Raw genomic sequence first — 12,021 nt, 5'->3', positions numbered from 1 at the left:
CAGAGGAGTATTCTGTTATTAAGCAAGGTGTTTGCTGATAAGGAGTGGTTGTCTCCATATATAGAGCCCACACAATGCACTCTGTCTCTACATTAAGAAAAGTTGTGGTGTAAAGGTTTCCATAGAGAGGTACAAATAAAGGTTTATTCATTTTTTTTTATAAGACTTTGTTATTTTTCAACCTGAACCCTATAAATTGGCGCAGGAATGAGTTCTAAAACGAAACTAGTCAGTATTTTAACACTTCTGTTACCATTGTCTGGTCAGATTTGTTAATGGTTAATTAATAAATGTTTTTAAGGTTAGATGCCTGAAATATAATCTGTGCCTAACACAACCTGAAGAGATTTTAATGTTGTGTCCCACAACATAAAATACATCCGTAAATACCCTACTCTTGAATTTCTAAAGCTTCTATCAGTCTTAAAAACGGCCGTTGCTAATAAGTGACTTATTGAGATTACTAAACATCATCTTACTGAACACAATTCACCTTTAGCTTAGCAAAGGTGATGAGCAGCCATGTGACTGTGATGTAGCATTAGCGTTCTTTACTTCTGCTGATTGCATTTACGCTTTCTAAAATCATAAAACATGTGTTCAGCAGAATGTGTGTGTGTTTCCCTAAGATCGTACAATGGAAACATCCCGTGTTTCGTTGAGGAGCCCTTGCAATGTTATGTTTTGGATCAGCCCACAACAATACAAGGTGTTATGTCTAAGAGACTAATGGGGACAATAATCTGTGAAATTGCTCCAGTACACAGAGTAGACACAAAAACATGTGAAAATCCAGTCCAGGTTGAAAAACAACAACAAAGTTACCCTTTAACCCAGGAAAACACTACCTTGTCAACATCCTGTTGTTTGTAAGAAGAGCTCGTGGTCTTGTGTCTTTGTTTATGTTCACTGAGGGCTTTGAAACACTTGATTAGTCTGAAGTTGTGGAAGTGGACTTGACCTCTCAACTGTTTAACTCTTGAAGTTAACAACACCTACTAATCTAAATGTAGGAGGGATGCCTCTGTACTTTCAACAGCCAGTAATGACTGTATGGAGATAAGATGATGTGTTAGAGGTTAAGCACACCGCCGTGCTACCGATAAACTACACTGTCAGAGTGCTATGTTTTGTTATTGTGGAAAAGGCATGACTGCTGTAAGCATGACTAAGCTTATCCAGTCCAGGCAACAAAACAAGTCTGGGCATGTTTTGGATACTAACATCACGGTTTGTCCAGAAATACTACTGAAGTATCGAACACTGCCAAGTTGTGGATCAAGCTTTGCTGGATTCTGGAAATCCTGTTATTATTATTTCTTAGGTTACGACTAATACTTTGAAATAGCAATGGGGGGTTGACATTTTTAAAGGATTTGATTCTAGAAATATTCCCTAACCAATTGTGTTTTATACGGCACATAATATTTTATAGTTTTTACATGTTATGGAATGAGACCTAAAGGATCTTTGGCCTTATTCGATGGTCTTGTGGAGGGTTAGGGTTCAGCTGGAGCTGGTATATAAGGAGAGAAGTGGGCCATTCTGAAAAAACAGTCACACGAGTAACTCTCTCACCCGGTTCTTCCAGGAACATCCATCCCACTCCGTCTTCTGTCAGCTCTGCACACAACACATGCCCCTCGGTGGGTATTGTCATCGTAGTGTTGGTGATTGAAAGTCTCTTTGGCAGTAGTCAGCAAGAATTGCAGCTTTGGGGCACCCTGCTGCTGAGGTGTTTTCTCATCAGCGCTCACATTTCCACACCTCGCTGCTGGCACACCCACTCTCATAACTTCTGAAGGAGCTTTCTCTTCAAGGTGTTATCGGGGGGCCTAAGCATGTGCTATAATGTGCAGCAGAGGGAGTGAAACGTGACCAAAGCTGGCGAGTAGAGTTCTACCTGGGTCACAGTCCTAGGTGATCAGCCACATGAAAACTAATACAAATGTATCCTCTTAGATACTAAGGCACAGCACTCACGTACATGTAGGCCTAAGTAGTTTCCTATAGTCATTCCATGTTTACCAATGCTACCTATTTTATTTTCGAAAACTGTGCACCAATAGTACAACCTACTGTACTGTGTTCAACACATTGATGGATATGGTTGTTTTGCCAGTGACTCAGTAGTTAATCCACTAGATTTACAATTTACACATTGAAGATGTTGCCATGAGGGTGTCTGCCATTCAGCTACTAACCAGAAGTTATTGCTATACTCTCTCAATAATCAGCAGAACAGTGTTTCAGTCGGAGTTTGATTAAAACTATTCACTGAAATATGAGGCTTCCAAAATTAAGAATGAAAAAGAGCAAAGGTGTTTTTGGCCCAGACCTCTGAGCTTCTGAGAGACACTATTGATGTATAAAGAGGACTTGATGCAGCCTTGGAGGTGGGGCCTCATTCATTCTCGTACATATTGGTTGGTATATGTGGAAATTCTGTGGAAATTCCAGCGATCTTCTGAACACCTCGGTCCCATGAATTGAGCTATAAGTGCATTTGACAACATAATGACCTAATGATCTAAATAAGGGATATTCACTCTGATGTACAGATGTCCCTTTCCCAATATTAGTCAATGGGCAAAAACGATCTTTTGGCCGAATCGCATCGCTTATGGCATGAGGTGACTGGCGATAAAGTTATAGTACCACCATTGGCCATTACAAAACATTTTTCTACAACAGTTCGCACACTTCCTGGGGGCTTGGTGGATATAGACGTAATGCTTCCTCCTTGTGGAAAAGACTGCACCCACCTTCTTCAGAGGGGTCTAGCCAGGGGAAACATGAACACTGCCTTGTTTACTATCAATATGGTGTTTCTTTTTCACCATGCCTGTCTATACGAACATTGTCTTTAAAGATACATGTTTACAAGAGTTTATCTTTCTTTATAGATGGCCCCTTATTTTGCTCTCACATTTGACTACATACTTTTATTTACCTTTATGATCCACTAAATGTTCTTCCAAAGAAGAATGCCCCAGAGCTCCCTAGAGCAGGAGTTTTTTTTTTTTTTTTTTTTTTTTTTTTTTCTTAGTTTTTTTTTTTTTCGAGCGTGTAAAACCAAAGAAAATACAAATGAGTGTACAAAAGGAGTGTCAAACTCATTTTAGTTCAGGGACCACATATAGCCAAATTTGACCTCAAGTGGGCCAGACCAGTAAAATCATAGCATAATAACCTATACAATCAAAATGTTTCATCTGTTCTAGTGTAACAAATTACAAAATGTAATGAAGTATCTTTTTACAAATGCAATTATTTAACAATAATTTCCACATCTGTATAGTAATCCTGACCACCTGAACTGACACACCACCATACAAACTAGTGGGAACTACTAAGAAAGAAGGTTGTGTTTTCCCCCTGCCTTGTGAATGTATACAATTTATACATAAAAAATACTTGAAAGTTGCAGTTAATTTCTTCTCTGTGATATTTATACTTTGCAAAGTCAGCCCGTATATTTGACACCCCTGCCCTAGAGGGTCTGGGTCCACCTGCCACAGTCTTCCAAAAACCTGTGGAAAAAGCTTGGTCACCAGATCCCAAATTAGGGGCCACTGGCTATATGCAGCTAATCCAGCCCCTCCTCTTTATTTCATTTCAACGAAAGCGTTCATGGTGAGGTCCAGTCAGATTGAGAGCCGTGTGAAAGGGAGGTACTGTCAGACCGCTGGGTAGAGATTTAGTCTCCTGAGTGATCGCGCTACCATCATGGGGAGGTCGAGTATAGCTCAGGCTCTCTGTGAGGAAATGTCACCAGAATAGCAGCAGCAACAACTCGGGGGCCCCTCAGGCCCTGCTACTCAACTCCTTCAGGAAAGCAGATGGCACATGCCCAGAGCTATTTAAAGGCTTCATGAGGGCAACTGTCCCCCTCTGTCACCCAACATGACTGGTGTTGACCGAATGGGAAGCACTGACCACACTGTTTGTTGTGACTTTTGCCCTCCAATCAGCAAAGTCAATCCTTTGAATGTTAATCTGTTCAGTGGGTTGCTGTGGCTCTGGAGGCACAGTGGTTTGACCCCAGGCCCCTGCTGTCAATATGTTAATTTGTCTTTGGGCATTCAACTGAGCCTCAAATTGCAAGGAAGAACGATACAATAATTAGAGTAATTTTGACCCAGCACGTGCACTCTGCTCTGCGTCCACCAATCGGCTTGCTACGCCCCCAATACACGGACCCAGATACCCCAGAACAAAACTCACCTGTTTGCTATCCTGGCTCCAAAATGGTGGAACGAGCTCCACATTGATATCAGGACTGCTGAATGTCTACACATGTTCCGTAGCAGACTGAACACCCCCAGTTTCAACTGCACCTTGGCCATTAAACCTCACACACAAAAAACTACTACCAAATGTACTGGTATCTTGCTGTTTTTAGTTTGTATCTTTATATATATTATATATATTGTATATTGGATCTTTTTTTAAGATGCTTTAAATAAAAGCGTCTGTTAAATGTAATGTCAATGTACTGGTAATGCAGTGTTATGAATTTAAATCCAGTGGTACTATATCATGAGGAACAGACTGCTCTGGAACTAGAAGGGATTCTGTGAAGAATATTTGAGGCAGTCAGTCATCGGGCCTTAAACACTACAACACACCACCCACACATGAACCACTACACATGATAACGAGTTATGGTTTTATCTAGTATTTAACAACATTTTTATTTCCACATGATAAGAGAGCAAAGATAATTTGACACGTGTGTGTGTGTGTGTGTGTGTGTGTGTGTGTGTGTGTGTGTGTGTGTGTGTGTGTGTGTGTGTGTGTGTGTGTGTGTGTGTGTGTGTGTGTGTGTGTGTGTGTGTGTGTGTGTGTGTGTGTGTGTGTGTGTGTGTGTGTGTGTGTGTGTGTGTGTGTGTGTGTGTGTGTGTGTGTGTGTGTGTGTGTGTGTGTGTGTGTGTGTGTGTGTGTGTGTGTGTGTGTGTGTGTGTGTGTGTGTGCCCTGGCGTACTGCTGTCTGGATTGTGACTGGCTGAGAGGAGTGTGGAAATCCACATCTGTGGCGCTGCAGGGTGCCCCCCCCCCTCCCATTACCCTCCCTCTCTGGTTTTCAACCAGGTCTAACTGGTAGTTCCAATGCTTGTTTGCAGGCCAGGAAGAGCCCCCCCCCTGCTGTCTCAACTATTTGTCTTTCTCGGACAAATTTGGAAAATATTGACATGTCATCTTGTTTGCTCCATTTCAGCTGGCATACAGCTGGTCAGTCTCTCAAAGTCCATTGAGAAAATAAATGTGGAATTGATGCAAGATATTAGTTACAATTGTTCCTTTTGACCACCACAGTTTTACGTTTTTAAGAAATGCTTTTTTATTCATCGCAAGGCAAGTTTATTTATATAGCACCTTTCAACACAAGGCAATTCAAGGTGCTTTACAAAAATGAAAGACATTCAGACAAAGGCATTTAAAAACAGTCATTAAAAAGAAAAGATAATAAAAGAAACTACATGAATAAAAAGTTACAGTGCAGTATAAGATATGAATAGTTCACACAGAAGTTCCACTTTACTGATGAACACAACGGCTCAGTTTCAATTAAAAGCAGCGACAAAAAGAAAAGTCTTCAGCCTGGATTTAAAAGTAGTCAGACTTGCAGCGGACCTGCAGGTTTCTGGGAGGTTGTTCCAGATATTTGGAGCATAATAACTGAACGCTGCTTTACGATGTTTAGTTCTGACTCTGGGGACAGAAAGCTGACCTGTCCCTGAAGACCTGAGAGATCTCAAGAGCTTATGGCAAATATCGATGGGTATCCCAGTTGCTTTGTCCGTCCTGAATGACGTTATCCAGGCTGCTTGTTTGTTGTGTGTTTAGTAACACTTGTCTAGGCGGATTTTGACAGAGCACTAATTTGAAGTGGACAGGGATGAAGGGTGTGTCTTTGTGGCTGCCACTTTAGATGATGTTGACATTGAGACAGCGAGTTTTGTGTAAACCCAGGTAGGATATTTTTACAACGGCGTACAGGGATAATTTGAATGTTTTGAAGTGGGTTCGTATACGGTATATCCATTGTCAGCGCATTAACTACAGTAGATGCCATAATACAGCTCTATTTAAAAGGGAACCATCTACTCTTTCACTAAATCCACTAAACTCTATTGAAAAATTAACAAACAATTTTACCGGAGTCGCTGGTCCCACCTCTACCTCGATTGATTACCGTACTTTTCGGACTATAAGCCGCGACTTTTTTCCCCCATTTTTTTTGTACAGCTAACGGCCACTAGGGAACCTCCTAAATCTATGGATTTTACAGGTAAAATTAACCACCTTTAACTCTATGGGCTCTATGACCGGTCCGCGCCCGCCACCTTTAAGCGGCGGGCTCCAGCAGGAAAAGCTGGAGGCCGGAAAAGAGTGAGACAGGTAGCGCGCCAAAGTAAAAGAGGAACCGAGAGATAGAACGAGACCAAGACAGACGGACAATTAAGCTGCTGCGGCTTATATGCAGGTGTGCTTTATAGTCCGAAAAGTACAGTAGTTAGTTTGTGTTCCCCGTCAAAAATATAGCCTTGCTGTATTACGACAAAATAAACATATTTAATACGCTCAATATCATACACTTCAACTGATATTGAATTTCTTGATAGGTGTTTTTTTTAAGGTGGCTAAAATCAGTTTTGCTACTGCCACCCTTCACAGCTTTGACGTGTTTTTAAAATGGAGATTGCTTAGCTTCTGTGCAGTAACTCCTCAATTCTCCCCCGAACTGGGAGTGTGCCAACCTTGTTCTTCAGTAAGTTATACACTGACTGAGGATTAGTACTTCATGCAAGTACAATTGAAAGTATCCAGACCCTCGCATTTGTGTGTATCTCTGTTGTTGTCGCCTGTTTGGATAGGATGATGAGACCGAGATAACCAGGAAGACATTCCATTTAGTCCCACACCACCCGTCTCCCCACAAAAGCTGACAGATGGGCTATTGTACCATGCACACGTTGTCACCATTGCAGAATGCATGCTCTGTTGAATGTGTAGCATTACCGATGCCTTTGTTTTTGTATGCGGGGGCTTTTGTAAATGAGGGATGTGACAACAAAAGAATGTTTCCATCTTGATTTTTCCATCTGTAGTTTATGGTTCTCCTTTGTGCCATTGAATCATCGGGTAAAATAATTGTTTACTCATTTCATGTTAAACATTTTATCGTGGCTGTATTTTTCACATTGCCAACAAAGAATGGAAGATGAAATGGAATGTCTGTCAACAGAGTGGCTTTTATAAGTGATGTTCCTTTCTTTTTTCTACAACAGGACGCATGGGCCTGAACTTCCATCATCCTGGAGCAGAGCACATCATGCCACTGAATAGTAAGTCACATGTTATGCCCATCATCTTCTGTTCCATCTGGAATTCATCAGGATCGTCCCAGTTTTACGAATGAAAGTGTTCAAATTGCTTTTGGTCCTTTGAAGGAATTAGGGAGTGGGAAATGTTTCTGCGGTGCGTTCCAATGAAACACATGTACCCCCTCACCACAGTGGGCCAGGTCAGTGTTCATAGAGTGGTGCTGTGAGGATGTACTTGTGTGGGCTAACTAGAAAGTAAGCATTGCAAGGAGCCATCAACATGTTTTGTTAAGCAGGATAGTCTCTACAATCACCAGAATTAAAAAGCTAAAGTTGCTGCACATCATCACCGCTAAGTTAAAGGCGGCTAGCGTTCGGTGTTATTATTATTAGTACATTTTGTTTCTTGGTAGCAACCGCCGTTTTTATGACTCGTAATGGCTTCGGACAATAACAAGTGCGGTATATCCTGACGTATTGTATGTCCTGGACAAAACATGAACATCTCTTGAACTTGTGTTACCTACATATCTTATTTCAGGCGTATAATCTAAGACAATTTGAACAACTGAATGTTGTAAAATGCTAAATAATTTCCAGGTTTCAGGAATCATTCCTGCAACAATCAATTGGAGACTAGGGTTTTGAACTGGCCACTGTCAGCTCAACAACCAACATGTTTCATGAATGACCTCTGTGCCGCATCGCCATCGTCTTGTGTGAATCATCGTCAAAAATGTTGCGACAACGATATTTAGCCATTGTTTTTTTGTATGACAAAATGAACCCTGCTGGGCACACCTGCCTACCCTTTGCAGAGGTCTGGATTCTCTGACACCGCAAACCTAGGGCAGACCTCTCAGCAATGGGGCGAAGCGCGGTCGACCTGTGAATAGCCCTTTCAAAAATACCCCAGCATGTAAGACTAGACCCCCCCCCCCAATACAGCAGATGACCAGCAGTGACAGAGTCACAGAGTACTCAGGTCTTTACCCGATATGTTGCTACATGGATGCCACAAAGTTTTCCATCAACCTTCTAAATGCTCTTTATAGAGTGGTGTAGGATTGAGTTCTAAAGCCCGGAAATTAGTAAGCATTTAACCTCCTCCCATTCTCACAACTTAAAGTGTACGCTTCTTTTTTTAATGTATCTTTGGTCAGATATCTGAAATAATGCAAGCTTCAGACAATTTACCATTTTTGTTTCGCATAAAATACGTCAGTAAATTCCACACTCTTAAATGTCCGAAGCTTCTTTGTGTCATTAAAACAGTCTATGGTTTTTTTAATGCATTTTTGGTTAGATGCCTAAAAATTGGTCTTTGGTTAAGACAAGCTAAAGAGCTTTTCACATTTTGTTCTACAACATCAAATATGTCTGTGAACACCCCACTGGTGATTGTCCCAAACCTCTGCACATCATTTAAACTGCAGTCAAGTGACCAAATGAGCATTAGCCGCCTTTAGCTTAGCGCTGTTGACACGAAGTCATGTGACCGTGGTGTAGTTTATTTATAGCTCAATGTTGGTTTATTACTTCTGCATTTATGCTTCAGCGACTATAAAAGTGCTGTTAATATGTGGAGATTATCCTGCTGAACAAAATGTGTAAGTATCATAAACGTGTGTTTGCACTAGTGATGCTAACTTCCGGGTCTGCCTACAAAAGATACGTCATCACTGCACCACTATATGTATGTTCAGATTGGGTCTGGCTGTGAGTTCTTAGGGTTTTAAACACCCATGTTTTGTCCATCTCCATTAATTTAATTTAGGAGCTTTCATTTTTCCAGTATTTTTGTTCAAACCTCAGCAAAATATCAGGGATGTCTGGACCGACTGGGGACCAAACCAAACCAGTGAAGCCCTAGTGTCCTCGTGCATGTACATAGCCTGCGGTGTGTGCGGTCGGTGAAGGCAGAGGACATCCAACATAACAATAACTGTCTCCCTGAATCTTGACAACAATGTCATTGTTCTTTTCATCGTCTGCGTCCCCTGAGAACCCGTCCCGCAGTGAGTTCCACTGTTCTGTCATGGGACTGCTCTCAGGCAGATCTTCCAAATGTGTGCGAGCAGTTCCTCTCCGCTGTAGCCTGTGACGTGTGCAGACAGGGACTCTTTGGTTTCTCCTATAAAGTGTTTCTCCTTCATTTGGTCCCATTAGCTTTGAGGCTTCACGCCGTGAGAACCCTTTTAAGGGGCTCGAGTTTCTCCGGATGGTGTTAGCACTTGAAGTGAAGAAGAAAGAGTGTAGTATAGTAAGTGAAGGTCCTCCATTCAGATGTATTGGTGTTGTTCACTTGACAGCTTAGTAGAAGTGTATGAAGCTTTGAAGCCAAGACCTCAAACTCATCATGCCCAGAGGAATTACCCAAACATGTCTCCCTCACCCAGACACCACACGGCTTATCCACCACGGTGCTTATCAGTGCTTTAAAGTAACCAAGCACTCAAGTACTGTACTTAAGTACAATTAGGTACCGAGGTACTTTATTTGAGTATTTCCATGTTATGCTACTTTGTACTTCTACCCCAATACAAATCAGAGATACAAAGTGTACTTTGACTCCATTACATGGCTGTAGTACCTTGAGTTACTTTGCAGATATAGACTAATGATAAACAATATATGATCAACACTTAAACAAGACTTTAGTTACAACTCGATTAAACTCACATGACTCAGCAGAAAATAAAGTAATTAAAATTAGCTGCCACTTTACCAGGTAAGCACATCAATAATTATAATCAAAACATAATACACAGTATAAGATTGCGAACTCGGCCATTCTGCAAAATGATTCATTTGACTTTTGGTACTTTAAGTATATTTTGAATACTTTTGTACTTTTACTTGAGAAACATTTTGAATGCAGAACTTTCACTTTCAACAGAGTATTCCTACACTTTGTTATGTCTTTACTTAAGTACAATATCTGAGTACTCCTTCCACCTCTGGTCCTTATTCTTAACCTCACTTTTCCCTTTCCCCCTTTCCCTCATTGGACTGTTTCCCACATAACCCTTTCTTCATGTTGCCCTGGTTGCTAGGTGACTTTGTTTCTGGCAGACGGTGAGAGGGCAACAGAGAGGCTGGTTTAGTTTGTTTTTTTGGGATTGGACAGCTCGATCTTTTTTAATGAAAACATAGCAAGGGAAGCTCAGAGACAATATATCCCGAGAGAAGCTGAGAGGCGGGTTACACAATGGGCCTCTCACAATGCGAAGGCCCAAATTGCTTTTGGAGGTGATGAGTCTGCTTTGTGACGGATGCGTTAGAGGACCCAGAGGATCTGTCTTCAGGCACATGTTGTCTCCAGTTGAACTAGTGGCACAGCAGATTCAAACGACACATGTTTGTGAGACGATTTTAGAGAAACCCTCAAACACAATCCTGAACCACGATTTGTGATGCCCAGTATGTGTTCTTTTATCATCATACGTGAAAAACACTTTGGAAAATAACTCTGAAGTCCACTTACTACTTCTTGAGCTTCAAGTGAGCATACAAGTCTTTTTTAGTGGATGCAGTTTGCTCAGCTGTCATCACTTAAGAATGGAGCGTTTGGCACACGATAGTTAACAGCTGATTGTAAATGGGGGAAGACGGTAACATGTAGTGAGCACAATGGGGGGGGCAATCTAAAACATGCACTTAATATCTCTGGCTGAAGCTTTCATCTGCAGCTCCGGGTCTTCCTCTGTAAATGAAAATCGCATCACATGACCTAGGTTTTAGAAAGTTTGGCAGGCGATACTCGGTGGTTGTATATGTGGGGAAACAGAAGCGAGCTATTGACCGCAATGGGGAAAAACATCATCATTCAAAATCAACTGTAGCTCTTGGTCTTCCTCAGCAGATGGAGATTTAAGTAAGTTGTTTCTTTGGCAAGTGGACGCTCAGCTGTTCTCTTTATTTCCTTCAGTGCTTTGACACATCAGCACTTCATCCCTTCAGCCTTCGAGAAAGTGAGAGGTCAAAGATCAATGTAGAGCAGACATAATCAATCTCCAGACAATGACTTGGCATTTTTTCTTGACTTTGCTCTCCCTCTTAATGATGTTGCCATGACTACTCATGCTGTAACTGCACAAAACTGCACCAGTCATAAAATGTCAATAAATATAAATAAATTATAAAAAAAGATCCGTTCAGCCATGCCATCATCATATCCTGCTCTCCACTGCCCCCCCCCCCCCCCCCTGCATGTTACCCTCCCCTCTTAAAGCCCTGTGGCTCTCTCCTCTCATGTGGGAAGTTTCCACTCACCCCTGGCCTGCCGTACCCAATCTGTAATACTTCACCGAGGCCATGATAATGACTAACCTGCTTTACCTTGGGTCGTGCATGCACTCCTCTTTATGGCCTCATTTGTGAATATCCACAGCAGATTATCACGGAGGTGAGCAAGTACGGGTTCATTAAACTCAGATTAGGATCTCCGGCCATGGCTGTGTCGCATAATGCTGCGAAATATCTGCACCGTGGCAAAACCTCACCTATCGTGCCACGCTCCCCCAGCATCTGCCAGCAACTGTTGCCAAGGCAGGTGCAGCAGGTTTACCGTGGGCGGGTGCCAGGCGGCGATAATCACCCCCCCCCCCGAAGCTTAGGTATAGCCATCTGTGGTTTCTCTGTTGCCGTAGAGATGTTCTCGGTTTTGGTTTACTTCCACAAAACCCAT

At 42.0% G+C, this 12,021-nt stretch overlaps 1 protein-coding gene across 6 annotated transcripts in view; it reads left to right on the top strand.

The window, feature by feature from the left end:
* Window positions 1-12,021, top strand: part of cpeb3 (cytoplasmic polyadenylation element binding protein 3) — a 48,951-nt gene that overhangs the window by 15,336 nt on the left and 21,594 nt on the right. For all 6 annotated transcript variants that reach the window (XM_034101414.2, XM_034101415.2, XM_034101413.2 and 3 more), the window contains one exon: window positions 7,296-7,352. In XM_034101414.2, the coding sequence (XP_033957305.1) occupies window positions 7,296-7,352 (57 nt within the window). The remainder of the gene's footprint in view (window positions 1-7,295; window positions 7,353-12,021) is intronic.

This window comes from Pseudochaenichthys georgianus, chromosome 15, assembly GCF_902827115.2.
Source record: "Pseudochaenichthys georgianus chromosome 15, fPseGeo1.2, whole genome shotgun sequence".
Taxonomy (NCBI): Eukaryota; Metazoa; Chordata; class Actinopteri; order Perciformes; family Channichthyidae; genus Pseudochaenichthys; species Pseudochaenichthys georgianus.
Note: the sequence above shows the minus strand (reverse complement) of the source record. Positions and strands in the feature narration are given on the sequence as shown.